The sequence below is a fragment of the Camarhynchus parvulus genome, chromosome 11, assembly GCF_901933205.1.
Source record: "Camarhynchus parvulus chromosome 11, STF_HiC, whole genome shotgun sequence".
Taxonomy (NCBI): domain Eukaryota; kingdom Metazoa; phylum Chordata; class Aves; order Passeriformes; family Thraupidae; genus Camarhynchus; species Camarhynchus parvulus.
The window spans coordinates 4,451,579-4,476,014 of NC_044581.1; the positions used below are offsets into that span (position 1 = coordinate 4,451,579).

A 24,436-nucleotide genomic window follows, 5' to 3' on the forward strand; every position below is an offset into this window, starting at 1 on the left:
AAGGACTGTCTCATGCATGTCCTGTAATGGACTTGCTGCTGGTAATCTGGAATATGGAATTGCTTCTACCAGTAAAAAATACCAGCCAAACCTAATGAAAAGACATTCAGCATCCTGAACAAACTCACAAAATTAGTTCCTCCTAAAAACCCACTAATGTCTGTGCCTGTCTCTACTACCAACACAAAAGAAGCATCATGAATGACTTGTTCATCTCCTCAGGCCAGTTGCTGACAGTGATTGTTATCTACACATCGAGTACAGCACTCACTCTTTTTCTGGTACAAGAATGAGGAAAAAATAAAATCAGTTACAAACAAAAAGAAAACCAGCTCTGACTACTCTGATGCAGATATTGGACAGTATGAAGACAATTTATGAAAAAGCTTACCAATTTCTGTTGTTCAAACATGATTTTCTTGTAGAACAAATGAAATTGTTCAAAAGTAAGCTCTTCCTTCTGAGCACCTATTTCCTACAACAGAAAGTAGCACACAGTGAATTTAGAATTCCTTGAACTGCCCCTTGCACAATGAACAAGTTACTCTTATTCCAGTAGCATTCTCTGTTCTACTCCAACTTTATTTACTTTTAACCACTGGAATTTTAAAATTTATTTATGTTTTTAAGAATACAAACAAGAAAACAGATGTTGGTTTATGACATAGTGCTCCTAGCCCCCATCTTTGGCCTTGCATTTTGCACCCTCACTCCACTTCCGTGACCAAGAGTGAAGTAGAGCATCATTTAGTCAGAAGCAAGAATGTCTGCTTTAAGGGTGGAGAGTTGGAAAGCAGGAAAGGGTGGGGATATTCAAGGTTCCTGTAGGAATGGAATGACCTTCAAAAGCTATTAATACTGGCATCAGTTGGAGAGAAGAGGTTATTAATTGATAATATTGAAAAAAAAATTAATATTAAATTCACGTAGAAAAAAGAAAAAAATACTTTTCTATGTACTTGCTCAGTACTGGAGCTCAAAACCCAATGGTGGCTTTGGTGACCCACACAATGAAATGAAGGAACATTTATGTCTGTATTTTCTTATACCCTCAGATACAGGAAAAGCAAAGCTGACAAATTAATCACTATACATGATATAAATAAAAAAAAATGAAGTGTCCTAAAAAGAAACATCAACACTTATCAGATAATACCAAACACATTTGAGTAACCAGGTAATTACCGCAAATTTATCCTTCAAGTACTTCATGCTGCTCACTTTGAAGTTTACTTGGGGAAGGACAGTTTTCAGCTCTCTAAGACTGATACTGGGAGAAAAAAGGAGAAAAAAAAAGATAGCAAAATCACCACAATGTGTTGTGTCTAGACAGCTACTCATATATTTTCATCAACAGAAAAATATGACTATCAAAACATTTTGTGTGGGGTTCATCTCATGCACCTGTAAACATCTATAAACTTAACACCAACATGGAAGCAAGGTAGACATTGAGAAACAGGTATTTCAATTAATTTGGAATTAAAAGAACCATGTTGCATAGATATGTATTTCTCTCTCAGCAATTAATCAGATCTAGATAATCAGCTCAAATGTAGATGTTTATACATGGTCAGATGAACTGCAGCCTTTCTTCCACTGAAACTGGGTTACAGACACAGAAAACATAATGCAAAGGCTGTATTGAACAGATGAGCACAAACAGAAAATCAAAAGCCCCAATTTTCAATACCATTTTAACCTTTTTCTCCGGATGTTATTCAGTCTGGTAATGCTGATTTGCAGCAGCAAGACTCTTCCCTTCTGCAATATCAGAACATGATCTCATTCTCCACTCCTAACCAAGTCTTCCCTTCCAGTTCCATTTACACAGACCTGCTGATTCTTTTCACAGAGTTTCAGAATGCCCAATGATATCCCAGCAACACTTCAAAAACCAAAGTTTTCTAGATAACAGCAAGGCAGCAAGTCAAGGGAGCACAGGTACAAGACCTGTGGGTCCTATTGCTGAAGCCCACAAAATATTAAAGCAATACCAACAGCACCCAACAAAACAAGACTGAAGGACTCTGCCTTGGCCTACAGGACAATTCAGGAGCCATTAAACCTCTGCAAACACAGGGTCAGAACAGAGTTGCTTGAAAGCAACAAAACCAATTAGCACATAGATGAAAGCAAGACTTCCATCTACATTGTCCATACCAGCAGCTACCCTGTGAGATATTCTCATCTCCATTGTGCAAGAGGGAAAGAGGCAAAGCAAGAAGGAACTAAGCCAAAGTCCATGCCCAAGACAGATTAGAACTCAGGAAATTCCTGGCTTTCCGCCTCGTCGCCAGACCTCTGGAAAAAACCACTATTAGGAGCAAGAATGAGCACTCCATTTGTACACTAAACACCAAGCACAAGCAATTTCCTCTGGCCAGACAAGGGCAAGAGAAAAAAAAGAGCTGGGACTTCATTACCACTGGAAAAAAATTCAACCTGTGGAACAGGACTTGCCTGGTAGCCTAACTCTTACAATTAACCTCCCTAAAAACCACAGCTCTGAACACAACAGACCTCAGTCCAAACTCCTATCCTGAATTTTTCTAAAAGCATGAATCATCTAGGAAGAGAAGGAAAAACTGCCCTCTCCACAGTGCAATTCTCCTTGGTCCCAACCAAGCTGCCTTGTAGCAATAAAACAATCCTAAAGGAACAAATGAAACCTCTTGAGCAGACATCTACTGTCAGCCACAGCTGCTCCATCCTAACATTTGCTTTGCTTTGTGAACCCCAACAACACAGCCCCATTGCAGGGGTAGTTCTGAAAATGCATCAGGGGGTACAAGTCAATGTCCAGTACAGGATGGGACTGTGGCCAGTTGAGGAAACACAGCTCTGAAATGGGGTCTCAGCTCAGCCTGCACAGTGGCACAGGCTGTCTGCACTAAGGTGTGATTTCCTGCAATACCACAGCCTCAGCCACACAGTGAAACACCTCACTGCAGTTTGCTTTTGGGAAAAGGTGCACACAACAGGAATAGCATGAGCTTTTCTACACTGATTTGTACTTAATAATAAAATGCATGTTCCAAAGAGAAAAATCATGGTGAAATGATAACACGGAAGGAAGGAAAAGTTAATTGTGCCACTGTTCTTCTCAGTGGCACAATTTCTGGCAACTCTGAGAAGCATGCAGCTGAATTAATTTTTTTAAAAGTCTCCTCTGTGTGTAAAAACTACAAAGCCACATCACAAATGGACCTGAAAGGAACTACTGAAACCTAAACACATGAAGCCACACATCACACTGGGAGCTAGAACCCCTGGGACCTCTTTCACTTGAGAAGCACCAGGTCAGAGGTGATTCTTTGACTGTGGTCTGTTCAAATAAAAGGCAGAGACAAGCCCATGGCCAGGCAGCTGCCAGCCAAGCTTAATCCCTAAAATAACACCTTGCTCATTCTGGCAAAGTAATTCTAGGCTAAAATTTAAAATACTTAGTTGTCAATCATTTGTTTCCTCATTATACCATGTACATAAATCTGAGGGAATGCTATGAACACATTGTATTTAGCAAAAGACATTGTATTTGCTAAAGCAAGGACAAATGCCATTTTCAGGGATCTCATACTCCACATTTTGGAAAATGAATTCTTTATTTCTTTTCATTCCATGTTAGAAACTGCAACAAAAATTCACTAAAAAATGTGAAAAAAGACAGAACTTCTTACCTATTTTTTCTAGTTTGATCAACAGAATAGATCTGCTTTCTCAGCCAGCTTGTAGAAGAGGGAGGAAAAAAAAAGAAATCTAAGAATTATAAAGAATATACAATGAAATTTCAAAATCTATAGACAAAACTCAATAGAAATACTTAAAGGTCTTAAGATTCATCTCTTTTAGCAAAGCAAAAACATTACCAGTGCAGCATTCAAGGATCCAGCCAGTTTTTTTAACCACATTTGTAAATATGTACTTTGCTGCATTTTAAAGACACATAAACAACACAGGAAGGGGAAGGGTGGGTAGGACAGAAAAGAATGAGTAAGCAGAAGCTGTAAAAAAGTAAGAGGATAAAGTGAGCCAAAACTTCAGCTAATCTAAACTGGAGTAACTCCATAAAGTCAATGATTTCTGCCAGATTTATCTTTGAGCTGTTGGCTCAAATATCTGTTAGATGCATAAAAATTAAAAACTAGAGGGAAGGGAGAGGGTTCTAAGGAATTTTAAAGAAAATCCTCAATACAGCACATGTCAGTTTTAGATGCACAATAAAATAATTTTAGTTGCACCAATAGTAAATAAACACATATACAATTTTGATCTAAAAGATGATTGCACTGCTAAGCTGATCTAGAGCCTCAAGAGGAATTATTCTTGTTTGACAACACCAGTGTCAAAGGCAAAATTTGCTCAGGGAGCAAGTAAGGGCAGAGCATATCCTCACTAACAGTAGTGATGAAAAGCAATGGGGTATGGAGACATAATGAAAATACTGAAATACTGAAACCTTGTCCACAGAACTGGCAATCTGAGCCTGAGCAGTTTCACACACAACATGCTCTAAAGGACAAAGGTGCAGTTTCACCTTCATATGGCTGACTTTTGAATTTTCCAAGAAGCCAACACAAAAACACCAGCTGCTCTTGTGACCTCATGAAGAGATTTTGTTTTGGGTGCACAGAACAAGGTGAATTGCAAGTTCACATTAGTGTATGAAGCAGACTGTGACTCCAGAGCACCTATGTAGCAAAATAGACATTGAGAATTTCCATATGAGGTTTCAGTGTCCTACACTAACTGGAAAGTGTTCTTAGTGTAATTGGCAAGCACCACTTATTGAACCTTAAAAATTTCATTCAGATTTTCCTCTTTCAATTCCCAGTCTCACAAAGTGAAAATATGCCCACATACCTCTCTGTGATTGCAGGTGTGGGAGCACTCATGACCTCTTGATACAAGATATTCAAGCCACACAACCATTTATCAGTATCATCTTTAGAGTCAGCTGAAAAAAATAATATGCTATGGTAAACATCAAAACAAAATCAACACAAAACTAAGACATAACTTGTTTAGATAAACCTTAGTATACAAAGCTGCTGATAACCTTCCTCTTTGATAAATCTCATTGCATATCTTCATGTTGCTACTAATTAAGCTAATAAAAAACAGCATAAATTTGGGGGTAGATAAGCTCTGACAAAAAATACCTGCTTTTAGATGACTTTTATCAGAGTAGGAAAGTTTCAATATTTCAGCAAAAACACTATAAAACTACTGCTGAGCTCCTGTGGTAACACAATCAAAATTCATTCTCTTATCTTCTGTCTCCAAAGTGGCAAAAGCCCAGATCAGAGCAACTTAAAGGACACAGGCAAAAGAATTCAGTGCTGCTATGGCATAAAGCTGGTTCATTATATTCCCAGCAACCTACAACAAAATTGCAATATACTGGCTTTTGACATAATCACCTTCTATTTATCTTAACCATGCCTTTCAACACAGATTGTTCCAGACTAAATTTTGGCAAGACAAACAGTAAGGGAGCAATGTACAAAACTGGTGTGGTATATATAAAACATTTTAATACAAGTCAAAAAAAGGTCTAAAATTCCTTATGTGGCCTAGCTAGAAGCCAGGTACATCTTCCTCCCTGCCTGTAAATTAGTATATCACTGCTTTGCTTTGTTTAAAATTTGGTTTGCCTTTCCATTTCCCAAACCAGAGGAGTCCTCATCATTTATCATGATTGCATTTGGTAATTCTTCAGCCCAACAGAAGGAAGATGAGCAACTGCTTGCTGGGCACAGCTTTCCCTAGGAAATGTCAGCTAAGCTGCAATAACCTTGCATGAGATGTGATCCTTACAGCCCTCAGCTGGGCAAAGTCCATTGGATTTAGCAGTCTGGCTCTGAAATTGCATGAAGGCATTCTTCAATTAAACCAGCTCTGAAAAATTATTTTCACTCAGGAGCTGGAATCCTTTATCAGCCTTCAAAGCAAACAAGTTTCTCAAAAGGTGAAGACTACATTTTATTTAAACATACTTTCAAACAATGCTTTATCCCCCAAGGATGAAGCTGGAGCCCAGCCTCAGCTCCCCATTGAAATGTTTTTCAATTAGTTACAATTTTGGAAAGAACACCCACTACCATTGCCAAACCAATTCTTCTCCCAAGACAATTCTGCCCCTTATGATAGCCACCATTCCCCACAAGGAACAATTCTTTTATATTGTTTTAAGGAACAACGACAAAGCCCTTCAGCAAGGAAAAGGATTTCCCCCTGAACTGAAAGTTATATCATGTTGTTCTCCAGTTCAGCATTACAGCAACAGCTCATGGCACCAAGTGTTTTCAAAGCATTGGCAGAGGCCTGGTTTGAGAACTGCCATGGGGGAGGGACTGGAGGGGCTGTCAGAGGAAATCAAGCTGAAGTCCCTGGCACAGCTGCACGTAAGCACAGCCATTTACTCAAAACTTTCACAGACTTCAGTCAACAATGGTAAAACTTATTTTAAAACTTCTAAGAAAGGATTAGTCTTTCATTTCCAAAGCATCTGACTGCAAAAAACTTGTATTCTAATACTGCAATCTATAAGAAATTCACCCCATAAATAATAAAAAATTAAAAGCTGTCAGTATGTAAACACTTACAAAGCACTCACGTTTTTTCACATTAAGATTTTGCAATTAAGTTAAAGATTTAAATGGGTAGGCATGTTCCTGCTCAGAACAGAGAGAACTATGACTCCAAATAAATTGTCTGTATGGTTCTAAACCAAGGACCCATTACAAACTTTGTAGAAAAGAAATCTCTTTGTAAATTCCACTAGTTGGAAATTGTATTCAGCCTGTACTCTAAAAACTTATACCTCTTTCATTTCAAAATCTTTGGGTTTGTGACCCTGGATAATCTTGCCTTTAATAAAAAGTGTTCCAAACCCTTCTATAGATAGAGGGTACAAATTCCCTTTGTTTCATACAGATCTCTTCCTTTTAAATTTATCACTTTCCAATTTTATTTATGGTCCCCTAGTACTTATTTAGAAGAGGTTTAGTATTATCAGGTGACATGCACACAAATAGCCCAAACTAAAACCTCATTTTTCCAAATTAGTCTGCAATTGCCCATAGGTGATAGGAAAATTTCTGTGATACAGCTGTTTATGGCCATTACATCCAAAATCATTTTGGCCAGACTAGAAGTGTTAGGACAATATTCTGGCCACAGTGAATAGCTGTCCTTAAAGAGGGCAATGTTACCTCTGCTCCTCAGTGCTGAAAACCTTACTGGAGTTATTTAACCAGCAAAAGTCTACCTTGCTAGAAAAATCAGAAATGACACTCGCACAACACACCACTGGGAAGTGAAACATTCCAAATGCAGCAGGTCGCAGACAAGAAGGGCTGAGTAAAAGGTCTGGCTCCAGATTTTAAGCATCTGGTGCACTCCTGAACTGCAGAAGTTAAAACTACAGTATTCTGTGCATTCCTGTTCCATCAATGTGTTTGACTTGTTCAATCAATAACCTTAAGAAGAAAGAAAAAAGATAAAAGTACCTGCTAAACTTAAGGTGTTGAGGACAAACTGGGTTCCATAAAAAACAGTAAAGCAGTGTTCTTCTCTGTGCCTTGCTTTGCAACGTTCAAAGTCCTTTGAATTCTTTCCCGGGCGAATTTCTTTTATTTCCATCAGATCCACTGAAAGGAAACAACATTCAGTCAGTGCAACTGCAGAGCCTGAAATGGTAGGATGTATAACTCAAAGTATGCACACACATATAAAATAGCTATATATGTAAAAATGTAGATCTGTATTGGACAAGAAATGCAAACTGTGCCAGCTTTCAATCCCTAAATCCACAAATAAATAGTAACAGACAACAGTAGAAAAGGACCAGAAGAATAAGAATAACCTGTCAGATTTTTATTATTTCACTATCACTGATTTTCCATGGACAAGGTACATAGACATGGCCCTTTGGGTCACAGAAAATGGGATTTCACAAATGGCATTAACTCTAATCAAGTAATTTTCCAATTGCCATGACAACTGTTCAGAAACAAAAAAGAAAAGATACAATTCCACCTTACCTGCCAAAACCATCCACGTAAATCTTACATAGCTAACCTTGTCAGCTAGTACAGTCGCCTGGTACTTTCAAGAAAAATATTTGAAGTAAGAATACAAAGAGAAAATCAAGCTTAATAATTAAAATGTTTGTGAGTTTTCTGATGGCCAGCTCCAGAGAGATCTGTGTTATTTACCATAACCTGTTGTATCACTTTCACCCGTCAGCTCTCCAGAGAACATGGGGATGCACTGGACCACAGCAGAATGGGAACCCTGCACAAGCACACACTCTCCCAAGTCAGCTCCCTTTTTTCAAACCCTTGCTACAGGGCCTGCAGAACAGGAGGGAGACAGCACTGAAATAGAAATATGTGTGCTCTCAAGATAAGATACTTATTAGAAAACTGAGGAAGTGGTTTTGCTCTGCCCGTGGACCAGAGAAATAAACAGCTCTTTCCACTTCTGGACAGTCTTGACTTACGAGCTACAGGACAAAGTGTGAAGAAAAACATTTCATGGCTGCTCTTGAAATGTGTTTATCAGACCTAGCAAGATCCAAGGAAAACAGCTGAGGGTTTCTGTCCCTGCATTTAAGAATGCCACAGTATAAACCCCCTGTTTTAAATGAGCACCTCATCAGTAACAGAAGATCTTTAAGAACAGAATGAAACAGCAGCTCTGCTGCCAGACACAGGTGAGTTGAACAATAGCAAAGCTTCCACCTCTGTAATGCTGCATTTCTATGATGCCAACATGGACAGACAAGCAAGGAAGTTCATCAACAAAATCCTGATAATGAAACATTAATTCATCTCAGAACTTCTTATTCTCTGCAAAGTATCCCAGGCCAAACTTCTACCAGACACTCCTTTCTCACAGTCATTAAGCAACTTACACTGTGAAAATGAGATCTCAAAGGTTAACCTGAACTAATCATAGGATACAAGCATCTTTCTTAAATGATTTTTTCCAAGAATCATTATTCTTAAGGTAGAGGTTTCAATGTCTCAGCCTCCCTCTAACCATGAAACCATCTCCTAAGATCTGCATACCTGATTGGTGAAGACTCCTAAATTTATATGTTTCCAAAATAATTCACAGTGTGACTATAAATGACCAAGAACCAAAATCTCCTAATTATGACTCTGATCCCCTTACCATTCAGAGTCTCACTTGGATCCCTAAAGATGTATCCAAATTACCATCCTAAATGTCACCATCTAAAAAAGCTGATCATACACCATGAATTTACATTAATATCAAGAGAGAAGAATCAGAATGCAGAGATAGAAATACCCAGATGGAGAGGGGAGGAGGTTGCATGGCTGCAGTAAATGACACAGAACTGCACACCAGGCTGCCTCATTCCAATCATTAGCAACCCCGGTCACCTCTTCTGCTTTCCCTTCACCCAACAAATCCCTGCTGAAAAACACAGTTTTAACTTCAAAGTGAATCACACCTTTCCTTTCAGACTCCTTTAAATCCACACACATGAACACAGCAAAAGGTCCTCTCAAAGTACAACCTAGAAGCAGTGATAAAAGAGATTTCACAACCTGCATTGCTGTTGTCATTTCCAGGGGCTCTTACCTCACACTGACCTCTGAAATAAACACACAAACTTACCCAATGTCTCTCCTCAGTTACACACTCACTACAGTCCTTCTCCTTGCACTACAGCCTTTCAACCCCACCACCCCCTTCTCCTGCACGAACCTATGTGTATACACATAGTGGCACAAGGATTTTTGTATGCACAGACATCTTATTGCTTCTCCAACTGGTTTTTCAGAAAAGGTTTCACTATACCCTAATTGCTGAACATTCAGTAAATAGAGGAATGGTTCAGCAAGAGAACAAAATTGGGTGAAAGAGAGAAGAAAGAAATATTTCTATTAAAAAACTCAAAATTCAAAATTTAACATCCCTACTATTTTCAGACAACATATTATATATATATCCTACAAAATTAAGCAAGATATCATTACATTGCCTTAGAAAATAAATTAAACAGGTAAAAACCACAAGTTTTATTAAACATTCTTTAGATTTTTACAGAAATAAAGATGTAATGAACATTATAGTTTCAAAAAATTAATAGAAACTACCTGTATGAATTTTAATGACATTTCATAGTGTTAGTTAGGATGTATTACTCTACATTATTGAAAGAAAAGCCAATGTAGAGGATCAAAGGGAAAAAAGAGAAATATGAACACCATGCATTAATTCTGGTCTTGCACTAAGCTCTGTGTCCTTCATGTGATGCCCAGTAACTCCAGAATGGCTGATTCCAACTACAGAGAAAGGAGCAGGCCAGGAAAAGTTGCAGCATGTTTCAGACTCAGGTTAGTAAATCGACTGTACCAACGCAGTTGTTACGCAGTGACTGTGAACGTTTTTAACAGCACAATCTGTCACTGAACAATTAAAATGTAATTTCATACCTATGCCAGAACTGCAGGCACAGCGCTTCAGACACTCTATCTTTGTACTGCCTTCAAGTACTGGAGCTTTCCTCCTTCTCAATCCCACATGCAAACTTCAGAGCCATATCCTGCCCTGGCTTCACAGACCCATGTTCCTGGGGCCTGATACACCCAAAAAAAGCACAGACCTGGACAGATGCACCTTGCACAGTCAAACCAAATCCAATACACTTGCAGGTGCAATTTCCACAAGAAAGGTGAAAGAAGATTAAAACATTTCCTAAGGAAACATGAATCAAAGTATGCCCTGTAGAGAAACTGACTCACACCCAGCAAGACAAGGAGAGCACTCCCCCAGCACAGCCAGTCTCCAGCCAAGCAGTCTATAAAAGTCTAGTGCCACTCTAAAACCCACAATTAGTTTACAGTTCATCCATCCCTTTATGTGACCATTTCCCCAGGTTGAAGGGATCTCCTTAGCAGCTTTTTAAGTCACAGATTGATTCTGACAACTGCCTCAAGAGGCTCTTTAAGGAGACCAGACTCCCAGGCACCTTCAATTACCACACTGTCTTATGCTCTGATCTGGATGTGCATTCGAAGCAGTTCAGAGCCTAAGGCTGCCAAACTTCAGCTCCTGCTGCTGTGTTGTTTGACAAATCAGTGAATTCAATGGATCCTTACACTACTACATTGATACTTTCCTGCACAGATGAATTTCTCAGTGCCTTCCAGGGCACCTGACAGAACTCTTTACTGCCGTGAACTTAACAATAAACTTTTGATCCTCAACATCTCCACTGATCTCCATTCAAATAACCCAGCAGCAGTGATCATGTGCAGTCACACACTTGCAGGTTAGAATTCCTGCTACATTTCCTGCAGTCACACTTGGAGGTAGATGGCAAAACAGAACCTGCATTTCACTACAGCGGGCGCTGTGCAAGCTGAGGGGAAGACATGATACAAGATAACCAAAGGCAGAAAACTGTGCCAAGAGGAGAACTGTGAAAAAAACACAACACTATGCTGCACTGCAATTTAAAGAGAGAAGTTCTGGCTCTGTCTGCCACAATGGTCACCCACCAGCCACCTCTGGGTGGGAACAGAGCCATCCAGCACCTGAACAGACACGTGGGCTGGGGAACAGACCCTGCTGAAAACCAGGCCGTGCCACCAGCAGAGCACCTTCTGTGAGGTGGAAGTGTCCATCTAGGAGCACTGGAAGAAGGCAAGTTTGCAAGAACACCTTTGGTCAAGTCAGCTGATGTTAGGCTGGACCATCAGGCTGCTTGCATGTAAATGCATGGGTCAAAAAACCTTAGAGGCTGTCAACCCATGAAGGTACTCTTGATAGAAAAGTCTACATTAACAGTGTAAAAGTTTACCTGAATCTGCCATTATGGACTACAGAGTTCTGTAAGATAACATTCCTCATTCAAAGTCCAGATACCCCAGGAGTCCTTCAGTGTCTGTGATGTGACCACAAATGGTGCTCAGCTCAAAACTCGGTCATGTACTTAATGAAGGAAAAGGAAAAGCCTACAGAGAGTTTCAGAGTAGGCTTGCAGAGTCAGAAATTGTGCTGTGAGCATTATTTCAGTAAGTCTCAAGAAGACTTAAGGGAAACTACTGGTAATGTTTTGAAGAAGAAAATAAGAGACTCTGATCACCCAAGGTGCATGCACCAATACATAAGCTGGCCATTCTCTCTATGAATACAATTGCATTTTCGTGTGTATATATGTATAGTAATATTCTGCGCTCAGAACCCGATCTTTTTTCCAAAAATTTGCATTACAAAATATTCCAAGGTAGGTTTCATTTTAGAAAGTGAGAAACTGCCCACTGCAACAGAGGCTGTGTGCAAATGAGTACCCAGTAAATGAAGAAAGCCTTTAGTAGCCTTTTGCAAATGTACTTCATGGTGGTTAGTGAGGACAATGGCTCTGCTCTCACTTCTGCAGAATTAAATATTAACTACCCAAGGTGTGTTTTAACAGCCTCTTTTTTTCAGAGCAGCAATGAAACACAAATTGTCTGTGACTCTAGAGGGAAACAAGGTGAGGCTTCTCTTGGAGGACAAAGTCACAAGAAAGCAGAAATGTCCTGCAGCATGGCAGTCCATATGTGGCAGGGACAGTAATTCAGCTCATAGAAAGAGAGATGTGTACTGAGACATTCAGCAGCCCAAGGAAGTCATTAGAGATCAGCCACAAAACTTCTGAGAACACAGTTACAAGGATGAAACCTGAGAAACAGCGTGGTGCACCCTGAGAAAGCACCCACGAGTACCTTTCCAGGGGGTCCTCTGGGGATTTAGCTGAGTGATTGACATCAGGTTTAGAGAAGTGCACCTTTTAAACCCACAGGGTTTCATGTAATCAGGTCACACAGAGCTGGCATGCACAGTAACAACAAATTACTGCTAAATTCATAACTTCTCACTGGATTGCTCAGTACAGCACCATGTTACAGTGCTTCCCAGTCTGAGCTCTAAATTCAAGGGGCTGTACACCTGCATACTGTTCTCATATTAAAAATAAAAGGGTACCTCCACAAAATGACATAAGAATAGGGTAAAATTTATATATGTGCTCATAAAAGTTTACATTCTGCTCCATGCAACAAAACAAAACAAAAATTTTGGTATATAAATCTGACTGGGAAAAGGATGGAGTACCTACATCTCACACTCACTTTGATCAACCAAGTCAGGGGTGCTGAGAGGTCTGTGCAGTTCATTCCATCCCCATTTTGCTGGCTGGCCATGACAGGAAGTCTGGTCGTTGTAAGTTAGCATCAGACATTGCAGAACTGAGCTGCTAAAGGGAAGACATTATTTGAAAGGAGCTAGAGGCTACACATGTTCATTTTTTCATTTGACCACAGAAACCAAGCTCCATGTACTCAGCTGAAGACTTACATAAATATCCCCTGGCTAACAACTGAAATACAGCCATTTCAAAACACACCAAAAAAAGGTAAATTTTAATGTTCCTTTGTGAAGCTACTCCAAAAAGAGCAAGAAGTGGACTCACTTTGCAATGACATTGTTCTTTAACAGTATTCAGAATATAGAAAGCAAATGACGAAATACAGACTCAGGGTCTTCAATCTGAGTTAGTTTATTACTTTAAGTCTGAAACAGTAAGGAAATTCAGACAAAAATTCTGCAAGCAGTAAGGAAAACAAAGATCCCTACTAGAAATCAGCAAGATCAAGTCCAGTATTCAAGCCAAATTAAGCACTCATTTCACACTCCTCACCAGAATATACAGATGCTCATCACTTCTCCCAGACAGGTACAGGTCTGCAAATGTTTATACCATCTTCTCTAATAGGAAAAAAAAAAGTTTTCCACCACAGAAGAAATTTACACTGATATTAACAACTCTACTAAACAAATGACTCAGCTGTTTAACATATAGAAAACAATCAATGTTTAAGAATGTGAGCCACATGCATGAACACACTCTTAGGTGTTAGTTTTTGAAGTTCCTCAATGTATCTGACAGCCAAAAGGATGCACAGCATAAAATTGTGCTCTCTTTGGCAGTCATTTTAGCAAAGATTTTAAAAACAACATTATCAAAATTTAATTTCAAGGCAAAGATGCTGCTGGATAAAATTCACAAAATAAAACAAGGATAAAAAACCCTAGGCCTTGTTAGGTAGAACAGCACTGCCTGTGGCAACACATAGTAGGTGGCCATTAAATTAAATTCCAGATCCCTGCTTTTCCCCTCACCCTGTCAGTTGAATGTGGCCTGACCTGGTGCTGGTATCCCCATGACTCTATTACAGATGCACAGCTCCTATAATGAGCTTTGATCATTAAATATCCAGGTGCAACATTTGGCAGAAATTAGTGATTTCTGCTTGGCAGTGTAACAAAGTCTGAAAGCACAGGACAATCTTACAGATTGAGAAAAAGCAGAGCAGCTCCCACAGGTTCTAATTCTACTTTTAACATGAATTTACTAAGTCTGATTTTAGTTTTTACACTCCCTTTACCTGTGAAACATGAAAATTCAACTTCGTTTTATGTCTCTGTTTTTTAATCATGTTCTAGAGGACAAATTCTGTAAAATCTCCCCTTTTCAGCAGGGAAGAAAATCTCAAGTGAACTTAACACTTGATAACATTTTTCTGTAGTTTAAATGAAAAATCGGTTAATGCTAAATGACTTTGAGATGGCAAATTTATTTTGAAATGGTCATTTTTTTCTACAAATTCTGGAAAAATATTATTACACATAAAACTAGAGCAGTGAGACAATGTGAAATGAGCAGTTCACATAAATTCTAAAATAACATGTTATGCATTGTCAAACACGGGTTTCTGTTATAAATGGAAAAAAGACACAAGATAGTTCTATTGCATTAATGAAGGTCTGGGCTGCAGAAAATAGAAATGGCTGCTATTGTTGTACTGTGGTGTGTCACGAGCATCAAAAGCTTCAATTTAAGTACAGCCTTTATTCCTCTGCTTCATAATTCTGCAATTACATTGACATGATGTCTGCATCTCTGCCACTCCCCAGTCCAGCTACTTCATCCTCTGAGAAAGTTTTCAGAATAAATTAATAGTAACATTTCTCTTCCCACCTTATCCACACCCTGACCTCTCACTCTGCATACAGAAAGACCAGTTTCACAGCTGATATATAACTTTTTCTAAATATGGCCCTCTGATGCTTTAAACCTATTTCTTGTTATGAGCTTGCACGACTAAATTGTCACTAGATATTTTTATTATGGAGTCTTTTGCAATAAATAAAGAACATGAAAAAAACATGAAAAGGTGATCTTCCTTTTCCAAAAAATAAGGGATTAAAATATAGTTTATATAATTTTTAAAAAAGCAGGTCACCTCTTCACATTAAAAAAAAAAAATCCTAGGTATTCAAAAACAGAGAAATCATCTTCAGTCCTCAAATAGAATCTTTCTTGAAATGAGCATGCTTGTATTACAGAGAATCACACACTTGCACATTCAAGGATGGCACCACAGATTTCTGAGAGTATAAATTCTCCTGGCTGTGAATCATCCCTTCACTCAAGGGATTCTTGGAAGAATATGCAGAAACTCACACATTTTCCAGTGACTAATCCAACTCTAGTCACCGAGAGCTTTCCCTTAATAATTGTCCTGAAAGCACTTTGCATCTGAGAAGGAATGGCATACCCATAATGGATCAGCTTCCTGGAGATTTACACCTCACCACCTGCTCCCTCTACAAGCTTAAATATCCTAACTTTGGGGCTTAATTTATTCATGTGCATATAAATGCTATACCACAATTTGGGAGTTCTGGAATGTCCTCTCAGACAGCAAACCCCAGGTGTCAGCCACACAGCCGTGTGTCTCAGCAGGGTCCTGGCAAACCCGGCCCTCCCTTGGCCACCTCTCCCTTCCCCTCTGCCTGTCACTGCTGTCCCAGGGTGCACAACAGCCCCAGGGACAGTCTGAGGTGGGCAGAACCACTCCCGGGTGTGTGCGACCCATCCAGACCCACAGACAGCTGTAAAGGTTAAACACACAATAAAAATACACAGCAGAACCATCAGAGGCAACACACTGCAACAGACCATGCTGGCAGCTTCACAGTTACCCACCCAGAATGCAGGAATTAGCTTCTGCAGGAAAAGGGTCCATTGCAAACTAAACAAGCAAATCAAATCCCTCTGCACAAGGAAACCACACTTTCCTTCTCTCGTGCAAAAATAAGCTAATCCTCTCAAATGCCTCTCTGGGTATACAAGTGAGACTAACCTTGGAATTTAACTGCTTAATACTGGGCTGTCAAAACATCACCTCAAATTTTTGTCATGCACAGTCAGAAATACAGTGCCTCTTGATCTACTGTTGAAATAGCATATCCTTCTCTAAAGGACATAACCAACCTGTGTTCTTTCATTTAGGGGAAAATACAGAGGTTTCTCCCCAGTTCCTTTCTGTTAGAAATTCCTTTTGTATATGGCAACTCAAGTCACTCAAAAGGTCAATGTAAAATCTCCAGTACTTGGACACTGTGTGATCTGAACCACACAATGAAGACAAGGATTGTTTAAACCAGATTTCCTAGCCTTTGTAAAGCCTCACTTCTTACCACACCAAAGACCTGGATCCAGGAAGAGTTTTCTGAAGTTTCTCATCCAGAGAAATACATCTGCACTGAGCAGGAAATAGCCTTAACTTTAGCAACTCTTTCACTCTATTCTAAACAGATATGCTGGCAGGTTTTCAACAAAAGGGGCCTTTTATGAGCAGTGCAATTTAAAATACACAGTAGTGCCACTTTTGGGCCCATGGGGCTGTGTAAATATTTATATAAGCGTAGCTAATCCTACATCTCTCCCCTGCTCCGGTCAATTTATTCCAGAATAAGAGTAGCTGCCTTTTTGTTATTGTGAGGCTTAACTTAAATCATTTCCAAAACAATATTAACCAAACTTGGAAAAGGTCATTGTAATAATTATGATCAACTCTGGCTCAGAGGAATTTGAGTGTTCTTCAAACATTTACAGTCCATCAGCAAGAGAATCAGCACTATGACATCCAAAATTCACAACACAACACAGGGCAGTTAGGGAGTTGGACTCTGTCTTTGCTATCTATTAGCAGCCTATTTTTGTGTCCCAAAGTTAAAGAACTCTCCTCACTCTCTGATTTAGAAACACAAACCCATAGCAGATGCTAATATTGAGTTTTCTGCCTTCTGTAAAGAGCTGTTGCCAAACTTGAGTTAAAATAGCACACATGGAACAGGAAACCATCTTAACTTTCCCACTCATACTGAATATTAATTGTTTTTGGACTGACACACATGCAAGCAGCAACCATTAAGATCATATCATGAATATTAGATTTTGTAGAGCCTCAGTTTATTAATATATTATAATACTTGAGATGATAATTCTCTGCCCCCAACCACTTAAAAAATCAAGAAACAAAAATGTGGGTTGTATTTGTCACAAAGTCAATACAATCTACCAGCATATACATGCATATTCAAGAGGCTACTCCATTCAATTCTCAAATAGCAAAGCTTCAAAGCCATCATTTTTCCACTTTTCAAGCAAAAAGAAAGCCTGAGTCTCAGTCAAAAGAAGCAACAGCAACATACAAATAACTAACTAAATAAAATACTTCCTTCCTCTTCAGCAAAAACAGTGTCAGCAAGCTAAAACTGCAGTGACTTTCATTTCTAGTAGACCAGATACGGTCCATGGTGAGTTGGAACAACTGTTCATATCATATTCTGGAACAATACCTGCAAAATACAGCTTGTTGGGGCAGATTCATTGCTTTGTAAGCCAATAAAACAATATTTTACACAGCTGTGCTTTAGACTAGGCCATATTTTCAGACCTAAAGTTCCCACCGTTACACACGTCACTGAAGTGTTGCTCAATTTAAACACTTCTAGAGCACTACAATTTTTGTGGAGAGGCAGATGGCTTTTGGATAAGTCACAGATCTGGAGCAATATTCCCTGTTCTAGCCTGGATCTGGAAGCAAGTCATTCCCCTGCTGGATCACCCAGGTTTAAGAGTCAAATTACAATATTCACCTTCTTTTAAAAGCATTAAAATCCATGCACAAAGCAAACTAGTTAATTTATGATTTATTATTACACAAACACCAACCACAGAAAGCTTTGATAAAAGGTGATTACATGACAGGACTGAAAAAGTTGACCCCAACATCTGGAATGCCGAGTCTGCTCAGCTTTAAATTTGTCCCCTCTGTGCAAATGGCTACGGCAAGACTTCAACACACAGTCAGAGATTGCTTTGGCCAGAGGACTCTGAGGTCTCCTTCTCTCACTGAGTGGTCATTTTCTGCTGTGTTTTAATCTTATTGCTCTGTGTGTAAACCCCAGGCTTTATTTGCTAAACAACATTCAAGCACTGCTCTCATAACTGAATTTACATGCCCTCTCAGGACTTCTTTTCTGGCACAGTACCAGGAATACACTTGTACTTGCATTCACACACATCATTATAGAAAGGATAATTACCCTCATTTGTCACATAAGAAACTGGGGCAATGAAAGACTATGATGCAGAGTGCCTGTTAATTGGGTGTCCAGACCTGTTTGCTTTTCCCCAGAATACTGAACATGACCATATTTTCACCACCAGTGATAAAACCATCCTCCCAGACAACCACGCTTTTATTTCTGCTATATCACATTTCCAGTTGCAGGTCCAGTCTCCACTAGGAACCAGACAGGAATCAATGGAAACAGTTGCAGAGATTTAATACTTTTAAATCAGGAGCACAAAGAGAAACTGCTCAGACAATCCCAAAATCATGCAAATTCTCAGTGCCTGTCTTTGCAACCTTACAGACCAAAGGATTTTTAACCTACCATGTATTCACCAAAAAAAGGAAAAACCTTCTAAAAATCCACACCTTGACAGATTAGTAAATGATTCTGGTATTTCAAACTATTCAATCCTTTTATTGATGACAAATACTACTTATCAGCTGTAGAGTAAAATCATGCTCACAATAATCAAAAGAAGTTACCATATGGTCCTATGCAAGCGCTGTAATTACATTTCACCACCCTGAGCTGCACAAATCACAGAAAGCCCAGGCTGAGCTTTCCTGGCATCAGTTGTGTTCCTAAGAACTGAGGATTAGTCTCACTTTATTCTTCTATTCTAGTTTTTGCAGCCCTATCTAGCCTTACACTCGCCTTCTATTTCCTGACCTTGTTATAAATAATGGGTTTAGTCAGTTCCAATATCAACTGTAGAGACAATACCAACTCCGGGCCTTGAAACCAGCTCATGTCTCACAGCTTCATCCTCCTAAGCCGTTGGTACTTTCCAACAATGCTCCTAAATAATGACTTCCATCCTGAGACAGCAAATTGCCCAAGAATACCAAAATGTGAATTAATTCCGTTTCCTTGTATTTGAAGGCATTTGGTTGGTTTTTTCTTCTTTATTTTTTTGGGAGGGGGAGAGTACTGGTAAAGAATAATTACTCATTTGAATTTATAAGACACAATGATGGAAACCAGTCTGTCAATTCAGAGAACACAAACACCATCATATTCAAAGATGAAAACTTTAAGAACAAGGCTAAGGATAAAAGCATGTTAATCATATTTAAGTAGTGTTAGATACCCAAAAAATGAGCTGCAGAAGATTCTTTGTCTACATTACAACAATTCAAAATATTCTCAGCAAATTACCAAACTCTTTCAGCCAAAATCTTCATAATGTTAACAAAAGGTTTGTTAAATTAATATTTGACAGGCACATCAATTTATTAGTAACTCCAAGTTCAGGTGCACATTGCAAATACTCACAGAAACCTTCAATCTTGTCAGCTGTCTTGCTCCATGCTACCTGCCTGGTTTCCATTATGACTTGAATAGTCCTCCTTTCTGGGCTGCTCTTCTTGAGACTGAATATTGTCATAACAGTTCCCAATTCCAAGGTCCTTTTGATCTGGCTTTTCTCATACTCAGGCATCACTCCATAGTCTATAGTCTTTCTGGGCATTTTTTCTTTTTAATCAAACTTTTATGGTCTTCAGTGTCCTGAAAAGAGAAAATATAAGGAAGAAAAGGGAGAAAATTCAATATTTAAAACAGCATTTTCATTTCTTTAGAGATCACATTTATGTAGTTAGATACCTAACACAGACTCCTGCCCATGCAAATGCAAGGCAGGTACATGGCCAACATTAACTCTTGCTGGTTTATCCTGAAAGGAGGTACAAACAACCTTCACAGAGGACAGTTCCAACAACATCAGTGTCAATTCTTGCACTCTATTAGAATTAGAGAGAATTACATGAGAATGTAAAGCAGGTAACTGTCCTTTTGAGAACTGGAGTGAGGGGAAAACATGAGTAATACAAACAACTATACATCAGTCTTTGCACTTTTAAAACTTCATGGCTCTGTTTCTCCTACACAGTCTGCCTTTTGTTACCCACATGTTGGTGGCAGATATTTGTGTGCATACACCTGGGACACATCTTGGCACAGAACAGCCAAAAGGGGGATGTGCACAGAGCAGATCTCTGGTCTCTCACATCACTGCACCAAACAGCTAATTACAACCCTGATTACTCCTCAGTGAGATTATTTACCAACAGGATGGTCTGCAAGCTGCTCTGCCACCCGTGAAGGAGTAGCATTGTCACACAAGTCGCAGGGGTTGCTGCCACACAGCTCCCAGCCACCCCCCTTAGCCCGATCCCCGAGCAGGACGGGTTTGAAGCAGCTCTGTGCATGCAGCCACCAGCCACGGCTCCCCTCTGCTTCTCTTCCTCTCTGCTCAGGCCACTGCTCTCCATCACAAGCAGTTTCAGTTTCCGTGTTCATGGCTAATTCGACCGTGGCACTTCTCGCTTCCCCTTCGAGACTTCTGCCAGCCCTCGCCCCCTCACCCCGTGTCGCTGTCTCCTGACTGCCCTTGGCTGCTCCCTCTCATTACCAGCACTCAATTGCCTTTCACCATCGTGTCACCAGCTGCTTTAGGAGCCATCTCCCTGACTTTGAAGCTGTCCGTCCGGTGCAATCTTTCCAATCCCTTTTTGAATTCTACCACTTCAATAAACACTTTTTTTTTTTTTGCAAGTTAACAGAGAAGCCACAGGAGTCCCTTCTTACCTCTACACTGCCAACCATGAGCTTGAAATGCTCTACAGCAGGACGTAGAGCATGGTTTGCAAAATATACATATCATTTAGTGTTTTATATTGCCTTGTTACATTAATAAAAAACTGGAGTATTCTTTCCTTATATTACTGAAAAAATTTATGTATCCCAATCCTACAGCTGGGAGAGAGTGAACAACTTTGAAGTATTGTAAGCAACAGCAGATTTATTCATTTCTGTTAGCCATAATGTAACTGATCTTTTTAGACTACCTGAAGATAATCAGATAATCATTTGAATTATGACAAGCCTGCACCTAAAAAGACAGCCATGGCCATCTTGCTACAATTATTTGTTAAAATAAGAAATGAAAGGAGAGAAATATAAACAATTAAATTAAAATCTTTGAGCAGCATCTGTTTTTAAATAAAAAAATAGAAACCCTGTCTTCTCACTTTGCTCTTTTCATTAAGAATCATAATAAAACAAATAAGCTGTGGTGTGGGACAAGGATTAAGCATTTGTGCAACACTACACTGAATAACAAAAAACTGAACTTTTAAATGAGTATAGTTTTTCAAGAGATAATAAAAAAACCACATCAGTTCTGCCTTTCACAGTACAAGGTATGGCTGTTAAATGAAATATGATTTAGAAAAACAAGTAAAGTTTCTAAGTACAGCTGTTTAATAAAGGGCAATGCAGTAGGTTTTTTGAGAGATAAATCCTTCAGTATAAAGGAACTGCCTCTCAGAGGTGGCTTCTTAAGCAGTTTCTGTTGAATATAATATACTGTACTTCCCCTTTCAAAGGAGCTCTTTCTCCCGAAACCAGAGAGAACAGTGGATTTAATCTAACTTAACTCCTAAGTCACAAGCCAAGTTTTTGACTTCAGGTGGAAAGAATATTGCAGTATTTGATCAGCCTAACTGACCACTCCTAGACTGTTCTGACCACCTGCTCCACTTAAAGAGTAACATCACAGAAAGCTGCCTAATAGTAGAAGAACTAACAGAGTCCTTGGATAAGACCTTCAAACATCAGGAATTGTTTCACACAGGTGCCCCTCAGCCTTCCTGACACCCATCACTGCACAACAACTTGAATTAACAATCTTTCTACCCATTCAGGCAGCAGACTTCTGTGCTGACCTTCATCAGCCCATTACCTGCATGCCTCCAACCCAGCAGAGTGTGAACTACAAGATGCTGTGTGTAATAGAAGCATCGCTGATCTTCTGCTGACAAGTTACTTAAGCCTCAGTTGGAAAGATCCAGCACCACTTACAGGACTCAGCAAGTGAGTTAATAATCATCAAAACATGCCACAAGCTCCAGCTTAGACAGAGACGTGACTCTTTCCCTTTGACTGTAGGAATTACAGGAGCTAAATTTTGAAGGTGCCCTGTACCATATACAAAACTTGGATCACTTGTTACTGTTTATGTAAGGTTTTAATTGAAAAGTCTAACTGATCTGGACTAAAAAAGTCTAAAAGACACACTGCAAGTAATGAAGTGAACATGGACATTAAAAAAAAAATCCAAATTCTATTTAATCTATCCTGTCCACTTAGTTTTACTTCAGACTTTAACAAACAAACCCTTCTTAGCAGAAAACTGGTGTATAACCTGTAACTCTCTTCGTGATAACACAGAGAGGAGAAATTAGAAAAGGCAATCTATAAACGTACCAGCTAGCAAAGAATAGCTCAGATAACCACTGATGGATCCATAGTCTGTTATAATTTCACCCACATGACATAGCAGGTGCTTTCCAGACACAGAAAGTTAACCAAGAAGTGCAGCCCAAAGTTTGCCTCTGGTCAATTTCTAAGGCTCTGGTCAATTTCTAAATTTTCCCATGTGCTCTGGGCATTGCAAAAAGTTTGTTGCATCCTCTGCCCGGAGCTCTGCCTTTGGATTGAGGACATCACCTCGCCAGATGCATCTGCACCAGTGACACCAGCACCACAGCAGTAATAATTAATAACAATCGATAGTCCTTGCGATGCAGCTGCTGCGCGCTGAGCCCTCCGAACAGGGGAGCGGAACCGCCGCAAGACGGTGCCCACCTGTCGGGGCAAGCCGGGCCCTGAGCCCGGGCAGGGCCGCGCACGGCCGGGCTGCTCTCAGGCACTGCCACACTGCCGAGGTTTCCTTCCTTCTTCTCCGCCAGCCTGGGCTGCGGCGGGGCCCGGCCAGACACAGGGTGCGGGGCGGCAGGGCCACCTCAGACACCCCCAGACTCCCTTGTCCGCTCCAGCCCAAGTGCCCGCCGCGCTCTGGCACCACCGTCCCTCACTCTCCGGGGCACGGACCCCGCGCATCGCCCGCCTGCCCTCCCCAGAGCCTCCCTCCCGCCGGGGCCGCCCCGCCCCAGCCCCGCGGCACCTGCTGCGGCTGCTGCTCCGCCGGGCGCCCTCACCTGCGCGGCGGCGGGGGCTCCGTGCGGCGGCGGGGCAGGGGCAGTGCCGGCGCTGCCGTCCCGCTGCTCCCGCGGCGCCTCTCGGGGCTCCGCTTCTGCCGTCACCGGGAAGGGGCGGTGCCACCCGACCTGACCCCGCGGCCACCCCGGGCGCCCGTGGCGCGGGCTGCCCTCAGCCCCGGGGCACCGGCCCTGCCCTCAGCACCGGGGCACCGGCCCTGCCCTACCGCGTCCTCCTCAGCGCCGAAGCGGGGCCGGGATTCCTCGGGATTCCTCGCCCCGTCCCGGGGCTGCTGTCGAGGCGAGCCCCTGTCCCCGCAGGGCTCCGTGCCCACAGCCGCCCCTGAGGCGCGGTGTCCCCCTGCCAGGGCAGGCTGTCCCGCCGCTCGGAGCCGATGTTCTGCCCGTCTGAGGAGGGTGGTTGAGCCTTAGGAAAAGGCTGTACGGCTTCACTGTCGCTGGAATTATCTTGTCAAGTTTTGACTCCAAGTGATCCGCTATAGTTGTATCACATGTCAGTTTCAGAGGGGCAATGCTGAAAGGATTTCCCAGACTGGGATTCAGAAGAATAGTGGTAGGATGATATCCTGCTTGCAGGTCAAGCCCTGGTACAGCCATTCAACTCGATGTATTGGTCTTGCCCCAGACCAACTTGATAAATCTGGGGAAAATTCCTACACCCATAGGCAGGATGACAAGCTTATCACAGGGAACAAGTCATGCCAGTTCAGCAGACAGCAAAACAAATGCCCAGAAAAAAATAGGGATGCCACAGCATTTCCAGGGAAGATCTTGGCCATTTCTGCAAGGGCTGTGCCATGTCACAATGACAGGTCCTGTATTCCAAATGCTGGTTCCCAAATGCTGTTATAATAGAGTTTGTTTCATGTAGATAATTCTCCATCTCCCCT

General features: G+C 40.8%; 1 protein-coding gene across 1 annotated transcript in view; it reads right to left on the reverse strand.

Moving 5' to 3' along the window:
* The window catches only part of PLCG2 (phospholipase C gamma 2), a 53,183-nt gene extending 29,571 nt beyond the window's left edge, over window positions 1-23,612 (reverse strand). The window contains 7 exon segments of the mRNA XM_030955978.1: window positions 392-475; window positions 1,186-1,270; window positions 3,681-3,728; window positions 4,864-4,957; window positions 7,515-7,655; window positions 19,798-20,031; window positions 23,526-23,612. Coding sequence (XP_030811838.1) covers window positions 392-475; window positions 1,186-1,270; window positions 3,681-3,728; window positions 4,864-4,957; window positions 7,515-7,655; window positions 19,798-19,993 — 648 coding nt within the window. The 5' untranslated portion in view covers window positions 19,994-20,031; window positions 23,526-23,612.
* Between the last annotated feature and the right edge of the window lie 824 nt (window positions 23,613-24,436).